General features: G+C 41.0%; 1 protein-coding gene across 4 annotated transcripts in view; it reads right to left on the bottom strand.

The window, feature by feature from the left end:
• The window catches only part of nadka (NAD kinase a), a 40,695-nt gene that overhangs the window by 8,578 nt on the left and 14,975 nt on the right, over positions 1–17,142 (bottom strand). For 3 of the 4 annotated variants that reach the window (XM_029723215.1, XM_029723214.1, XM_029723217.1), the window contains one exon: positions 15,868–15,951. In XM_029723215.1, coding sequence (XP_029579075.1) covers positions 15,868–15,951 — 84 coding nt within the window. Of the gene's footprint in view, positions 1–1,383; positions 1,802–15,867; positions 15,952–17,142 lie in introns of those variants that run through there. The other variant, XM_029723216.1, reaches the window with a different exon arrangement.

The raw sequence follows: 17,142 nt of genomic DNA, 5'->3' as shown, positions 1-17,142 counted from the left end.
TCCAACCAAGGTGCAGGAATAACACCCTGATTAAGGGGTTCAGATTTTAAATGCTTTGGTGTCATAATACTAGGGCTGGGAATTGCCAGGGCCCTCACGATACAATATTATCACGATACTAAGGTGCTGATACAATATGTATTGCTATACGATGGTCCAAACATATTGTTCACCATATGTCTGCTGCAGAGGGACAAGAGAGAGCCATGAGAACGAGTTTGATCAGTCATGGAAATAAGTGCCGAAATCGTATTGGCTCCCTATTTAAAAATAAGATGGAGAACAAGCTATGAAGGAAAAATACTGTTTTGGTGCAGGTACAGCGAACAAGCTAAAAAATAATATTGCGATAGTCAAAACGATACATAGTCAAAAATGATTCCCTATCAATAAATAATAAGGAAGTATTTTTCTTGTCAACTTCCACTGTTGTATTTGTTTCACATTTCTAATGTCATGTACATTTTTGAAGGTTTACAGATACACTCAAATACTTTATCAATTGGTAAGCGGTAGAACTTGCACTTGCCATTTATTCAAAGTAAGGCTACTTGTAATTTATCATTTCACTTGCCTGTGATTGGCTTTATCAGTCATTGTAGACTTTGTGAGCTGGTTAGACATTACCTTAACTGAAAACTCAAATGGCCGATTCAAACAAAAACCCAAACTAATCTACAAAGTAGCCTAATTTAGGGAAAACCATAGTTAGGCCAAAGATGTTTTTATAACTAAGCCAAGATAGACCACAGCCTGACGTTTCCAATGGGAACAAATTAGTCAGTGTGCAGAACTAACAAGGAAGTGGACGAGCAAGCGAGATCCTATTGGCCCGTTCTAGCATGCAACTGTTAGGGAATGACTGATGTACGCGTGTGATACAACTCAATTCACCTTTGCACTCCTAAACACAATTTTTGGCAAATGGTAAAGTCTACAAAACTTAGTCCACTCTGCTCATAACGGATTCTAGCTTTGGGAACAGAAAACTGTATTAAGATAAAATGTTTAAGTCGATGAGAAAATGTGCAGAATGTCGGCCAAAATCCATCTCCTTCCATCTTCTACCACTGCCGGCCACTGGGCTTCCTCTCACTACCATATTTGGTAGTGAGTGGAAACGCCAAACGGATGCTTCACATTTAAACAGCCAGTGAAATATCTGTCTCATTGTTCTGTGGTTAGGTGGTCTGTAGACCTTGTGTGAGATTAAAGTGTTCTTTTGAGATAGATGTTTCACATAAAAAATGTGTTAAAACAAAACTTACTGCTAACAATAGAAGACAATGCAGGTTAAAAATTCAGTCAAACATTACTGGCACCACAATGTTCCTGTTGAGAAACGCTGTCAGCAGACCGAGAGAGGAACGAGAATATTCTTACCATTTCCACACTTTGTTGTCGCTGTTCTCCAGAGCTTGCTGTTGCACACACTGGTTGAATTTCATGTCTGTCTGCATGTGATGAGGGGAGGGCAATAACTGCCAGGTTTTGCCTTGCTACCTGCTCTTCAGTCTACCGATTCCACTATCTAAAGCAAAACAATTCATTCTGCTCTGTACAGTCTTCCCATGAGCTGTCTTCAATCTCTCCCCCTCATCAAAACACCAGGAAAGCCACACTAGTCACTAATTCTTCTTGAATTGCTGTGTCTATATTTGTCCACACAACAACGTCTTAAAGCTAAATCTCTATTCTGCCAGTGACCCAAACCGCTCACTCATCTTAAGACAGACCTGAAAGATGACATCACAAGTAACGCCCACAACCACTACAGACCTGCCCCTTTAAGGGAAGACTACCCTCTCATTGTTCTATATCATAACACAGCTAGCCTAAAAGGTTTCCTAGGGCATATACAGTAAGAACAAAATACTTTCAACTACCACATACTGCTATGTTGAAAAAAAAAATAAAAAAAATATTTAAGCATTGTATTCAAATACACATTTTAGAAGAGTTAAATTGGAAACAAATATTTTGTTACATAAAAGGGCCATCCCAAAACAAGTGCCTGTCAGACTGCTCTTTGTCATACCAGATATATTAAGGGTGTGGATCTCTCTGGGCGTGGATTCTCTCTATAGTCCATCACTACACAGTCCCCAGTGTCACTATGTCGATCTCTCTTACATACACACAAAGAAAAATGCCCTCCCTATTAGGGTTGGGTAGTTTAAAATGGACACACCCACCCAGACAAGGAAATGGCTTACCAGGAAAAAGTTATAAAGGTGTTATTGCTTATAGCATTGAGTCATGAACAGACTAATTCATCCTAGACCCACCAACGTCTTCTGAACTTCATTCCATTTTGAAAATGTAATATCTCTGCCATTTTCTAAGTCATATCTCCCCCAGTCCTTGACTTTTCCTAAATAAGTCTATTTAACACACTGACATTGTAAGAATTTCGATAACAAACAGAATGTGTTAAGCATTTTTAGGAGGACGTCAGTTGCCTGCCCAGCTGATAATGCCCCATCGAAACTTAACCTAAACAAATTTCACACATTTAATAACAGATGTTATCTAAAGACAAGATTACCTTTATAATAGTCTGAGGGGTGACAATATAATCAATTGTCAAATAGTGAATGAAGAGACCACACACACCTCTGCAAGAGAAATTCCTCCTTCATTCCCAGTCATGGCTAAAGAACCAATTAAACACTAGAATAGCCAGGCCTACACGAGTTCAATAGCCACACCCTTAGAGCATCTTATGATTCAATTTAAATATAAGCCTACACCATCATAAAGTAAGACATTATTATGCTAATAAAATGTATTTCAAAAGAACAGAAGAGCATATTTTGAGTTTAATCAACATGTAGAAAAGCCGGGAAATGAATAGAAAATGCAGTCTGATGTTCTGTGGTCAGAGGAAAGGATGACCACCTGTTAATGTTTGTCTTCCCTCTAAAGCACACCATCAACTGCCACTGCTACTCAGTTATGTATTTATCAAGGAGTACTGGTAGGCAGTGGTGTAAAGTACTTAAGTATCTGTTCTTCATTTATATTCTTTCTTACTTGACTACAATCCTAAATAATAAAATATTGTACTTTATACTCCAAACATTTTCCATGACAACTCAAAGTACTGGTTACATCTTGAATGCTTAGCAGGACAGGAAAACTGAAATTGATGCACTTATCAAGAGAACACGTGGTCATCCCTACTGCCTATGGTCTGGCGGACACACTAAACACAAATGCATCTTTTGTAAATAGTGTTGGAGTGTGCCCCTGGCTAGAAGTAAAAATAAGAAAATGATGACGTCTGGTTAGCTTAATAAGGAATTTGAAATGTATACTTTTGATACTTAAGTAAATTTAAAACCAAATCCTTTTAGACTTTTACTCAAGGGACTCACCTTTGTAATAGAACGTTACTCAAGTAAAAGTATCTATACTTTTACTCAAGACAATTGAGTACTTTCTCCAACACTGCTGATAGGCAGGCTGTATCGGTTTTATAGGCTCTCTCTGCTACTTATAGCCAGCCCACAGGCTTTGCACCTGAAGATGCTGATCCAATCTAATTCTATTTGTCACATGCGACAAATACGACAGATGTAGACTATCTTGAAAGGCTTACTTACGAGCCTTCTCCCAACAATGCAGAGTTAAGAACATTTAGACAAATTTGCTACAAAATAAGTAAATAGTATAAAATAACAATAATGAGACGAAGTGAAGTGGTACGAGGTAGTTGAGGTAATATGTAGATGTAGGTAGGGGTAAAAGTGACTACGCAATCAGGATAGATAGAGTAGCAGCATGGCATGTAAACAGTGTGAAAGTGTATATATGTAAGTGTGTGGAGTTAATATGCATGTGTGTGTGTGAACGTCTGTAGTCACAATCCATCTATTATTGCTGCTTAAAGCAGACAGTATAATAACCAAGTTACATGATGGCCTGAGTCAAGGGTCAAGTGAGGCTCTGGCCAATCTCTAAGGGGCAGCCAAACTGCTTTGGTAAGAGTCTTTCATGCGCTGTACGCAGACTATCCCACAATGTGTGATCTCGGCCTGTATCCACAAAGCGCCTCAGAGTAGAAAACCAGTCGTAAGTGCTGAGAAAAGAGATATTTTACTTATACTCTTATGGGTAAAAATAAAAACTAAACCTGAAGCCTATTCGGCAGATATTGAGGAGACCTCATGAGCTGTCCATGAAGAGTAACCAGCAGAAGTCTTGATTATCGATAAGGCAATAAGTGAGCGTTTCCCGTGCAATACAGGCAATTGATTTGGAATAATATTTGTATATTTCTGTATGATCAACCCATAAAGAACATTTCTAAGTGACCCCAAACTTTTTAACAGTAGTGTACATGCAACATAATATCCTGCAGTTTTGACAATGATTTGAAGGCCTATTTCACATGATATACCGTCACATCACACTTTTGTTTCAATTTAACCTGTTAGGGCTAGGGGGCAGTATTTACACGGCCGGATAAAAAACGTACCCGATTTAATCTGGTTACTAATCCTACCCAGTAACTAGAATATCCATATACTTATTATATATGGATAGAAAACACCCTAAAGTTTCTAAAACTGTTTGAATGGTGTCTGTGAGTATAACAGAACTCATATGGCAGGCAAAAACCTGAGAGATTCCTTTACAGGAAGTGGCCTGTCTGACCATTTATTGGCTTTCTTTACATTTACATTTAAGTCATTTAGCAGACGCTCTTATCCAGAGCGACTTACTCTTTGACATCTCTTCCAAAAACAAAGGATCTCTGCTGTTACGTGACACTTCCCACGGCTCCAATGGGCTCTCAGAGCCCGGGAAAAACCTGAATGACGTAATTCAAAGCCCTGGCTGAAACACACGAGCGCTTTTGCTAAGTGGTCTATCAGCAGACAAAAGGCTTAGGCGCGTGCACTGGCCGCCCCCGCCTTTCTGTTTTTCCCTCTTTTTACAGACAGGCAGATTCCCGGTCGGAATATTATCGCTTTTCTACGAGATAAATTGCATAATAATTGATTTTAAACAGCGATTGACATGCTTCGAAGTACGGTAATGGAATATTTAGACATTTTTTTGTCACGAAATTTGCCATGTGCGCGACCCTTATTTACCATTTCGGATAGTGTCTAGAACGCACGAACAAAACGCCGCTGTTTGGATATAACGATGGATTATTTGGGACCAAACCAACATTTGTTATTGAAGTAGAAGTCCTGGGAGTGCATTCTGACGAAGAACAGGAAAGGTAAGACCATTTTTCTTATAGTAAATCTGATTTTGGTGAAGGCTAAACTTGCCGGGTGTCTAAATAGCTAGCCCGTGATGGCTGGGCTATGTACTTAGAATATTGCAAAATGTGCTTCATCCGAAAAGCCATTTTAAAATCGCACATATCGAGTGCATAGAGGAGTTCTGTATCTATAATTCTTAAAATAATTGTTATGCTTTTTGTGAACGTTTATCGTGAGTAATTTAGTAAATTGTTAGTAAATTCCCCGGAAGTTTGCGGGGGTATGCTAGTTCTGAACGTCACATGCTAATGTAAAAGCTGTTTTTTTATATAAATATGAACTTGATTGAACAAAACATGCATGTATTGTATAACATGTCCTAGGTGTGTCATCTGATGAAGATCAAAGGTTAGTGCTGCATTTAGCTGTCTTCTGGGTTTTTGTGACATTATATGCTAGCTTGAAAAATGGGTGTCTGATTATTTCTGTCTGGGTACTCTGCTGACAATCTAATGTTTTGCTTTCGTTGTAAAGCCTTTTTGAAATCGGACAGTGTGGTTAGATTAACGGGAGTCTTGTCTTTAAAATGCTGTAAAATAGTCATATGTTTGAGAAATTGAAGTAATAGCATTTCTAAGGGATTTGAAAATCGCGCCACAGGATTCAACTGGCTGTTACGTAGGTGGGACGATTTGGTGCCACCTAGCCCAGAGAGGTTAATTAAACTACACCATGTATCACTACTTCAAGTTGTCCCTTTGGAACGCAAAATCACAAAACAAATCTACAGCCGGCGATGCCTCCTCGCGATTGTTGCAAATTATGGGGAATAACCAATGTCATAGAGCATAATCACATTTTCCAATCTCAAATTGTCTTGTTCACCAGCTGAGAAACTTTGATGAATAGATTTTTACTCCTGGCTCAGAGTGTCTGACCAGTGTCTTAAAGGCCCAGTGTAGTAAAAAAAAAAAGTAATTGTCCTGTGTTTTACACTACATGACCAAAAGTAAGTGGACACTTGCTCGTCGAACCTCTCATTCCAAAATCACAGGCATTAATATGGAGTTGCACCCCCCTTTGCTGCTATAACAGCCTCCACTCCTCTGATAAGGCTTTCCCACTAGATGTTGGAACACTGAATGGAGGCAAGTCCCCACAGCAGCCACAAGAGCATTAGTGAGGTCGGGCACTGATGTTGGAGGCGATTCGGCCTGGCTTGCAGTCAGCGTTCCAGTTCATCCCAAAGCTGTTCGATGGAGTTGAGGTCAGGGCTCTGTGCAGGCCAGTCAAGATCTTCTACACTGATCTTGACAAAACATTTCTGTATGAACCTTGCACGGAACTTGGTAGTGAGTGTTGCAACCGAGGACAGACGATTTTTAGCACTGCTTCAGCACTGTGGTTCCATTTCGAGCCTGTGTGGCCTACCACTTTGCAGCCGAGATGTCTAGGTGCAACAACATTTCCAATTCACAATAACAGCACTTACAGTTGAACGGGGAAGCTCTAACAGGGCAGAAATTTGACGAACTGACTTGTTGGAAAGGTATAGGATGCCACGTTGAAAGTCACTGAGCTCTTCAGTAAGGCTATTCTACTACCAATGTTTGTCTATGGAGATTGTATGGCTGTGTGCTCGATTTTAGACACCTGTCAGCAACGGGTATGGCTGAAATAGCCGAATCCACTATTTGAAGGGTTGTCCACATACTTCGGTATACAGTGCCGTCGGAAAGTATTCCAACCCCTTGACTTTTTCCACATTGCTACATTACAGCCTTATTCTAAAATAAATGTAAAAAATGTTTAAATCCTCAGCAATCTACACACAACACCCAATAATGACAAAGCAAAAACAGGTTTAGAAATTTTTGCAAACGTAAAAAAGAAATTCTGACCCTTTGCTATGAGACTCTAAATTAAGCTCAGGTGCATCCTGATTCCATTGATCATCCTTGAGATGTTATTACAACTTGATAAGAGTCCACTTGTGGTAAATTCAACTGATTGGACATGTTTTGGAAAGGCACACACACCTGTCTATATAAGATCAGTTGACAGTGCATCTCAGAGCAAAAACCAAGCCATGAGGTCGGAGGAATTGTCCGTAGAGCACCGAGACAGGATTGTGGCACCATCCCTACGGTGAAGCATGGTGGTGGCAGAATCATGCTGTGGGGATGACGTCACCCCGCTCCTCTGCTCTCTCCACTGGCTTCCAGTTGAAGCTCGCATCCGCTACAAGTCCATGGTGCTTGCCTACGGAGCTGTGAGGGGAACGGCACCTCCGTACCTTCAGGCTCTGATCAGGCCCTACACCCAAACAAGGGCACTGCGTTCATCCACCTCTGGCCTGCTCGCCTCCCTACCTCTGAGGAAGCACAGTTCCCGCTCAGCCCAGTCAAAACTGTTCGCTGCTCTGGCACCCCAATGGTGGAACAAGCTCCCTCACGACGCCAGGACAGCGGAGTCAATCACCACCTTCCGGAGACACCTGAAACCCCACCTCTTTAAGGAATACCTGGGATAGGATAAAGTAATCCTTCTACCCCCCCCCCCCCCAAAGATTGAGATGCACTATTGTAAAGTGGTTGTTCCACTGGATATCTTAAGGTGAATGCACCAATTTGTAAGTCGCTCTGGATAAGAGCGTCTGCTAAATGACTTAAATGTAAATGTAATGTTTTTCAGTGGCAGGGACTGGTAGACTAGTCAGGATCGAGGCAAAGATGAACGGAACAAAGTACAGAGAGATCCTTGTTGAAAACCTGCTACAGAGCTCTCAGGACCTCAGACTGGGGCGAGGGTTCACCTTCCAACAAGACAACAACCCTAAGCACACAGCCAAGTCAATGCAGGAGTGGCTTCGGGACAAGTCTCTGAATATCCTTGAGTGACCCAGCCAGGGGACGGATTTGAACCCAATCAAACATGTCAGAGACCTGAAAATAGCTGAATAGCGACACTCCCCATCCAACCAGAGCTTGAGAGGATCTGCAGTGAAGAACGGGAGAAACTCCCCAAATACAGGAGTGCCAAGCTTGTAGTGTCATACCCAAGAAGACTCGAGGGTGTAATCACTGCCAAAGGTGCTTCAACAAAGTACGAGTAAGGGGTCTGAATACTTATGTAAATGTAATTTCAGTTTTCTATTTTGTATAAAATAGCACGTATGTACGTATGTATGTATGTATGTATGTATGTATGTATGTATGTAACGTACGTATGTACGTACACACACAGTGAGGGAAAAAGGTATTTGATCCCCTGCTGATTTTGCACGTTTGCCCACTGACAAAGAAATGGTAATGGTAGGTTTATTTCAACAGTGAGAGACAGAATAACAAAAAAATCCAGAAAAGCGCATGTCAAAAATGTTATAAATTGATTTGCATTTTAATGAGGGAAATAAGTATTTGACCCCTCTGCAAAACATGACTTAGTACTTGGTGGCAAAAGCCTTGTTGGCAATCACAGAGGTCAGACGTTTCTTGTAGTTGGCCACCAGGTTTGCACACATCTCAGGAGGGATTTTGTCCCACTCCTCTTTGCAGATCTTCTCCAAGTCATTAAGGTTGAGGCTGACGTTTGGCAACTCGAACCTTCAGCTCCCTCCACAGATTTTCTATGGGATTAAGGTCTGGAGACTGGCTAGGCCACTCCAGGACCTTAATGTGCTTCTTCTTGAGCCACTCCTTTGTTGCCTTGGCCGTGTGTTTTGGGTCATTGTCATGCTGGAATGCCCATCCACGACCCATTAACAATGCCCTGGCTGAGGGAAGGAGGTTCTCACCCAAGATTTGACGGTACATCGCCCCGTCCATCGTCCCTTTGATGCGGTGAAGTTGTCCTGTCCCCTTAGCAGAAAAACACCCAAAGCATAATGTTTCCACCTCCAACTTTGACGGTGGGGATGGTGTTCTTGGGGTCATGGACAGCATTCCTCCTCCTCCAAACACAGCGAGTTGAGTTGATGCCAAAGAGCTCCATTTTGGTCTCATCTGACCACAACACTTTCACCCAGTTGTCCTCTGAGTCATTCAGATGTTCATTGGCAAACTTCAGACGGGCATGTATATGTGCTTTCTTGAGCAGGGGGACCTTGCGGGCGCTGCAGGATTTCAGTCCTTCACAGCGTAGTGAGTTACCAATTGTTTTCTTGGTGACTATGGCTGCCTTGAGATCCTTGATAAGATCCTCCCGTGTAGTTCTGGGCTAATTCCTCACCCTTCTCATGATCATTGCAAATCCACGAGGTGAGATCTTGCATGGAGACCCAGGCCGAGGGATATTGACAGTTCTTTTGTGTTTGTTCCATTTGCGAATAATATACATTTACATTTTAGTCATTTAGCAGACGCTCTTATCCAGAGCTCTTATCCAGAGTGAATGCATACATTTCATTTCATTCATTTTTTTCTGTGCTGGCCCCCCATGGGAATCGAACCCACAACCCTGGCTTGCAAACACCATGCTCTACCAACTGTTGTCACCTTCTCACCAAGCTGCTTGGCGATGGTCTTGTAGCCTATTCCAGCCTTGTGTAGGTCTACAATCTTGTCCCTGACATCTTTGGAGAGCTCTTTGGTCTTGGCCAGGGTGGAGAGTTTGGAATCTGATTGATTGATTGCTTCTGTGGACAGGTGTCTTTTATACAGGTAACAAGCTGAGATTAGGAGCACTCCCTTTAATTAAGAGTGTGCTCCTAATCTCAGCTCGTTACCTGTATAAAAGATACCTGGCAGCCAGAAATCTTTCTGATTGAAAGGGGGTCAAATACTTATTTCCCTCATTAAAATGCAAATCAATTTCTAACATTTTTGACATGCGTTTTTCTGGATTTTTTTGTTGTTATTCTGTCTCTCACTGTTCAAATAAACCTACCATTAAAATTATAGACAGATCATTTCTTTGTCAGTGGGGAAAACGTACAAAATCAGCAGGGGATTAAATACTTCCCCCCCTCACTGTATAGTTGAAGTCAGAATTTTACATACACCTTAGCCAAATACATTTAAACTCAGTTTCACAATTCCTGACATTTAATCCTAGTAGAAATGTCCTGTTTTAGGTCAGTTAGGATCACCACTTAATTTTAAGAATGTGAAATGTCAGAATAACAGAGAACGATTTATTTCAGCTTTTATTTATTTCATCACATTCCCAGTGGGTCAGAAGTTTACATACACTCAATTAGTATTTGGTAGCAATGCCTTTAAATTGTTTAACTTGGGTCAAACATTTCAGGTAGCCTTCCACAAGCTTCCCACAATAAGTTGGGTCAATTTTGGCCCATTCCTCCTGACAGAGCTGGTGTAACTGAGTCAGGTTTTGAAGGCCTCCTTGCTCAAACACGCTTTTTCAGTTCTGCCCACACATTTTCTATAGGATTGAGGTCAGGGCTTTGTGATGGCCACTCAAATACCTTGACTTTGTCCTTAAGCCATTTTTCTACAACTTTGAAAGTATACTTGGGGTCATTGTCCTTTTGGAAGACCCATTTGCGACCAAGCTTTAACTTCCCCTTATTTCCTCCAAACAGAACGACGGTCATTATGGCCAAACAGTTCTGTTTTTGTTTCATCAGACCAGAGGACATTTCTCCAAAAAGTACGATCTTTGTCCCCATGTGCAGTTTCAAACCGTAGTCTGGCTTTTTTATGGCAGTTTTTGAGCAGTGGCTTCTTCCTTGCTGAGCGGACATTCAGGTTATGTCAATATAGGACTTGTTTCGCTGTGGATATAGATACCTCTGTACCCGTTTCCTCCAGCATCTTCACAAGGTCCTTTACAGTTGTTCTGGGATTGATTTGCACTTTTCGCACCCGGAGACAGAACGCGTCTCATTCCTGAGCGGTATGACGGCTGCGTGGTCCCATGGTGTTTATACTTGCGTACTATTGTTTGTACAGATGAACGTGGTAGCTTCAGGTGTTTGGAAATTGCTCCCAAGGATGAACCAGACTTGTGGAGGGCCACAATTTTTTTTTCTGATGTCTTGGCTGATTTCTTTTGATTTTCCCATAATGTCAAACAAAGAGGCACTGAGTTTGAAGGTAAGCCTTGAAATACATCCACAGGTACAATTGACTCAAATTATGTAAATTAGCCAATCAGAAGCTTCTAAAGCCATAACATAATTTGCTGAAATTTTCCAAGCTGTTTAAAAGGCACAGTCAACTTAGTGCATGTAAACTTCTGACCCACTGGAATTGTGAAACAGTGAGTGATAAGTGAAATAATCTGTCTGTAAACAATTGTTGGAAAAATTACTTGTGTCATGCACAAAGTAGATGTCCAAACCGACTTGCCAAAACTAGTTTTTTAAACAAGAAATTTGGTTGAAAAATGAGTTTTAATGACTCGAACCTAAGTGTATGTAAACTTTCGACTTCAACTGTACACACACACAACAGTTACAGATTTTACCGAGTTACAGTTCTTACCAGGAAATCAGTCAATTCAAATAAATTCATTAGGCCCTAATCTATGGATTTCTCTAAAACAACATTGGTGGCAGCTAATTGTAGAGAAATTAACATTCAATTCGGCAACAGTTCTGGTGGACAATCCAACAGTCAGTATGCCAATTGCACGCTCCCTCAAAGCTAGAGACATCTGTGGCATTGTGTGTGTGAAAAAAACCGGTACATTTTAGTGGCCTTTTATTGTCCCCTGCGCAAGGTGCACCTGTGTAATGATCATGCTGTTTAATCATCTTCTTGATAAGCCACACCTGTCAGGTGGATGGAATCTCTTGGCAAAGGAGGAAAGCTCACTAACAAGGATGTAAACAAATTTGTCCACAAAATTGTAGAGAAATAAGCTTTTTGTGCGTATGGAACATTTCTGGGATGTTTTATTTCTGCTCATGAAACATGGGACCAACACTTTATATGTTGTGTTTATATTTTTTGTTCAGTGTATATTTCCACACTGAGGTTGGAAAAATACTGAAGTTGTGAAAACAATGATAAATGCCCTTTGTTTAAGAGCTGTTTGAACATACATCTGGCCATTCTTTGGACACTTAAACTAACCTCCAAACAAGCTTCAATGCCATACAACACTCCTTCCGTGGCCTCCAACTGCTCGTAAACGCTAGTAAAACTAAATGCATGCTTTTCAACCGTTCGCTGCCGGCACCCGCCCGCCCGACTAGCATCACTACCCTGGACGGTTCTGACCTAGAATATGTGGACAACCACAAATACCTAGGTGTCTGGCTAGACTGTAAACTCTCCTTCCAGACTCAGATTAAACATCTCCAATCCAAAATTAAATCTAGAATCGGCTTCCTATTTCGCAACAAAGCCTCCACTCACACCGCCAAACTTACCCTAGTAAAACTGACTATCCTACCGATCCTCGACGATGTCATCTACAATAGCTTCCAATACTCTACTCAGCAAACCGGATGCAGTCTATCACAGTGCCATCCGTTTTATTTACCAAAGCCCCTTATACCACTCACTACTGCGACCTGTATGCTCCAGTCGGCTGGCCCTCGCTACATATTCGTCGCCAGACCCACTGGCTCCAGGTCATCTATAAATCTGTGCTAGGCAAAGCTCCGCCTTATCTTAACTCACTGGTCACGATAACACCCACCCGTGCACGCGCTCCAGCAGGTATATCTCACTGATCATCCCCAAAGCCAACACCTCCTTTGGCCACCTTTCCTTCCAGTTCTTTGCTGTCAGTGACTGGAACGAACTGCAAAAATAGCTGAAGCTGGAGACTTATATTTCCCTCACTAACTTTAAACATCAGCTATCTGAGCAGCTAACCGATCGCAGCAGCTGTACATAGTCCATCTGTAAATAGCCCACCCAATTTACCTACCTCATCCCCATATTGTTTTTCTTTACTTTTCTGCTCTTTTGCACACCATTATCTCTACTTGCACATCATCATCTGCACATCTATCACTCCAGTGTTAATCTGCTAAATTGTAATTTCTTCGCTACTATGGCCTATTTATTGCCTACCCCCTCACGCCATTTGCACACACTGTATATAGTCTTATTTTTCTCTCTATTGTGTTATTGAGTGTACGCTTGTTTATTCCATGTAAAACTCTGTGTTGTTTGTGTCGCACTGCTGTGCTTTATCTTGGCCAGGTTGCAGTTGTAAATGAGAACTTGTTCTCAAACTAGCTTACCTGGTTAAATAAAGGTGAAATAAAAAAAATAAAAAAAGACCGCCTCAAATTTCAGCTTGTTGTGGTGGGAAGGAGTTTTCCCTGTCTGGTGACATCACCAGGCGATAAATTAGGTAATAGACCAATAAGAGACTTCTATACCTCTCTGCCAGTAAGACCTAGTTTTCAGTTTTGCCCTCCCCACTCAGACCACTCCCAAACAGTCCTAGACAAATCCTTGCTTGAGAAATTGCTCTTTCCTAAGAAGCTATTTTTGCATCTTTTGAACTTTGTTTTCAATTAATCACAGTAAGGTACTTAATTGTTACCCAGAAAAGATTTAATATTGAAATAAAAACCGCTGCATTGAACCTTTAACATCATCCTAAAACCGACTGAGCTCGCAGTTTTTAGCAGGATTCATAGGAGCTTTTCTGAGACGCTTTATGCATACGGCCCCAGAATTGTTATATTTCACCTTTATTTAACCAGGTAGGCTAGTTGAGAACAAGTTCTCATTTACAACTGTGACCTGGCCAAGATAAAGCAAAGCAGCGTGACAAAAACAGAGTTACACATGGGGTAAACAAACGTACAGTCAATAACACAATATAAAAAACTGTATACAGTGTGTGCAAATGAAGTCAGGAGGTAAGGCAATAAATAGGCCAATAGTGGCAAAGTAATTACAATTTAGCAAATTACACTGGAGTGATATGTGCAGATGAGGATGTGCAAGTAGAAATACTGGTGTGCAAAAGAGCAGAAAAACAAAAACAAATATGGGGATGAGGTAGGTAGTTGGTTGGATGGATGGGCTGCGTACAGCTGCAGCGATCGGTAAGCTGCTCTGACAGCCGATGCTTGAAGTTAGTGAGGGAGATAAGTCTCCAACTGCAGTGATTTTTGCAACTCGTTCCAGTCATTGGCAGCAGAGAACTGGAAGGAAAGGCAGCCAAAGGACATGTTGGCTTTGGGGATCACCAGTGAAATATACCTGCTGGAGCGTGTGCTACGGGTGGGTGTTGCTATGGTGTCCAGTGAGCTGAGATAAGGGGGGACTTTACCTAGAAAAGACTTAGATGACCTGGAGCCAGTGGGTTTGGCGACAAATATGTATGGGGCTTTGGTGACAAAAGGGATGGCACCGTGATAGACTACATCCAATTTGCTGAGTAGACTGGAGGCTATTTTGCAAATGACATCTCCGAAGTCAAGGATCGGTAGGATAGTCAGTTTTACAAGGGTATGTTTGGCAGCATGAGTGAAGGAGGCTTTGTTGCAAAATAGGAAGCCGATTCTAGATTTAATTTTGGATAGGAGATGCTTAATGTGAGTCTGGAAGGAGAGTTTACAGTCTAACAAGACACCTAGGTATTTGTAGTTGTCCACATATTCTAAGTCAGAACCGTCCAGAGTAGTGATGCTAGTCAGGCGGGCGGGTGCAGGCAGAGATCGGTTGAAGAGCATGCATTTAGTTTTACTAGCATTTAAAAGCAGTTGGAGGCCACAGAAGGAGTGTTGTATGGCATTAAAGCTCGTTTGGAGGTTTGTTAACACTGTCCAAAGAAGGGCCAGATGTATACAGAAGCGTGCTCATCCCTTCACCGGCTCTCTGTTCTGTCATAGATCCATCTTCAGCATGGGAAAGCTGCAGAGTATAACCTTAACCATGTTATGTCGGTTGACAAACAAAGCTTGACCCCAATGGAATGGAGAAGACTTGACTTATTGGATGCAGCTTAACAGTCCATGTTGTCTGACTGGTTCAGTGTAATTACAAATGAAAAAAGTTTCCACTCGAGTCCAAATACCATTTAGGAGTCATTCCCTACAATGGGGAGATTCAAACTATTTTGGCCCTCAGTGAAAGTGATCCAAGTTTCTTACCTTAGGCAATTTATATTGAGTTATGGGTTGGATTCAAATATGTTATGATACACATAAATCTTAAGCACAGGAAATTGCGCCAATCAATAGCAGCAGACAAAAGCGTGGCATGGTTCTGACTTCCTTCTAAGGTGATGTTAACAAAATGTTTTTTTTTTTAAATAACTATTTAGCAGGAGATTTTATCCAGAATATATAAAATATTCTTAATGAAATATCAAGTCATTTTACATTTACATTTTAGTCATTTAGCAGACGCTCTTATCCAGAGCGACTTACAGTAGTGAATTCATACATTTCATACATTTTTTCCCGTACTGGTCCCCTGTGGGAATCGAACCCACAACCCTGGCGTTGCAAACACCATGCTCTACCAACTGAGCCACATGGGACCAGGGTGGAGTGAAGTCAATTTTAGATTTTGTCCATTTTAGATTTTTATGACTAATAATTGATATAACTACTGCTTGAAAAAGCATGCACTAAACAATTACTCAATACATGCTAATTAACTGTGTGGAAAATAAGTGACTCTTCCCTCCCCACAGTTGGTAAGAGTCACAAGCACCATGTGTAATTTAAAAACTTCAGTTGTTAGGGACTTACATGACTGCGTGTGGATTCTGCAGCATACATGCTTTCGGTCCAAAAGTGGTCACAGGACTTGGTCCATGTAGAGACTGATTTCTCCTGAAACATTTGAATGACAAAGAGAAAAAGGCAAGTGATTATTTTTATACTGATAACAACCAAAATGAAAATAATTCCAGTAGTCTGGTCTTCCTCAAATCAAACCCTTCTTGTTCCTTCCCTGTGTTTAGGTGAAAATAGCTACAAAAAAAAAAAAGGTCAGAAAGTAATAGCTATACACTACCAGTCAAAAATGTATTGAACACCTACTCATTCAAGGGTTTCTTTATTTTTTACATTGTAGAATAGTGAAGACATCAAAACTATGAAATAGCACATATGGAATCATGTAGTACCCAAAAAAGTGCTAAACAAAAAGAGATTCTTCAAAGTAGCCACCCTTTCCTTGAGAGCTTTGCACACTCTTGGCATTCTCTAAACCAGCTTCACCTGGAATGCTTTTCCAACAGTCTTGGAGATTTTTTTTAATATATAATCATTATCCGAAACATACAATATACTTGCAGTGAAGCCGCTCAACAACTACACTATACCAGTCATCCAACAGACTAACCATTCAAGCATTTATTTGAATGAGAGAGTGTGTATTTGCATGTGTATAAACACCTGCACAGCATCAGCCTCAGGCAAACTGGCATTAGCTGTAAAAACACTGCCCCCCAATGTCATTCAAACATACTTTTTATTTTATATTTTGACTTCATTTTTTTTACTTTTATCTTTGACCATTATTCCATCTCCCGCACTGCAACTCCACTCCCACTTGTCTCCAATTCCACATCCCAACCCTCAGCCCAACCCACCTATCTCTGCTGGCCACCTTCTTCGGATTTATACGCAACACATTCCTTTCAACTATGCTATGATGTTTAACGTACAATTCCAATCTATCTAATTGAATCCATAGATTGCGAGTTGAAGATAAATACTTGTATTAAGAGTATTAGTAATTGACTGACCCGATCTCTCCAGATCTCCTAACAGTACGATTTCTAGGGTCAATTTTAGATCAATGCCATGCATTTTCAGCCATTCCTGAACCTGAGACCAGAAACTGGCTACCTGAGGCCAATACCAAAACAAATGGTCTATTGATGCTGTATCCTCACAACAAAATCTGCAGAGCTTCGATGATTTTATGCCCCAAATATTCAACATGTTGCTGGTGGCAAGAATTCTATGTAATAATTTTAGCTGAAAAGCACAAAGTCTTGAATCTGGCGTTGTTTT

This window comes from Salmo trutta, chromosome 30 (genome assembly GCF_901001165.1).
Source record: "Salmo trutta chromosome 30, fSalTru1.1, whole genome shotgun sequence".
In the NCBI taxonomy this organism is placed as follows: domain Eukaryota; kingdom Metazoa; phylum Chordata; class Actinopteri; order Salmoniformes; family Salmonidae; genus Salmo; species Salmo trutta.
This window is presented reverse-complemented; position numbering and strand designations above follow the sequence as displayed.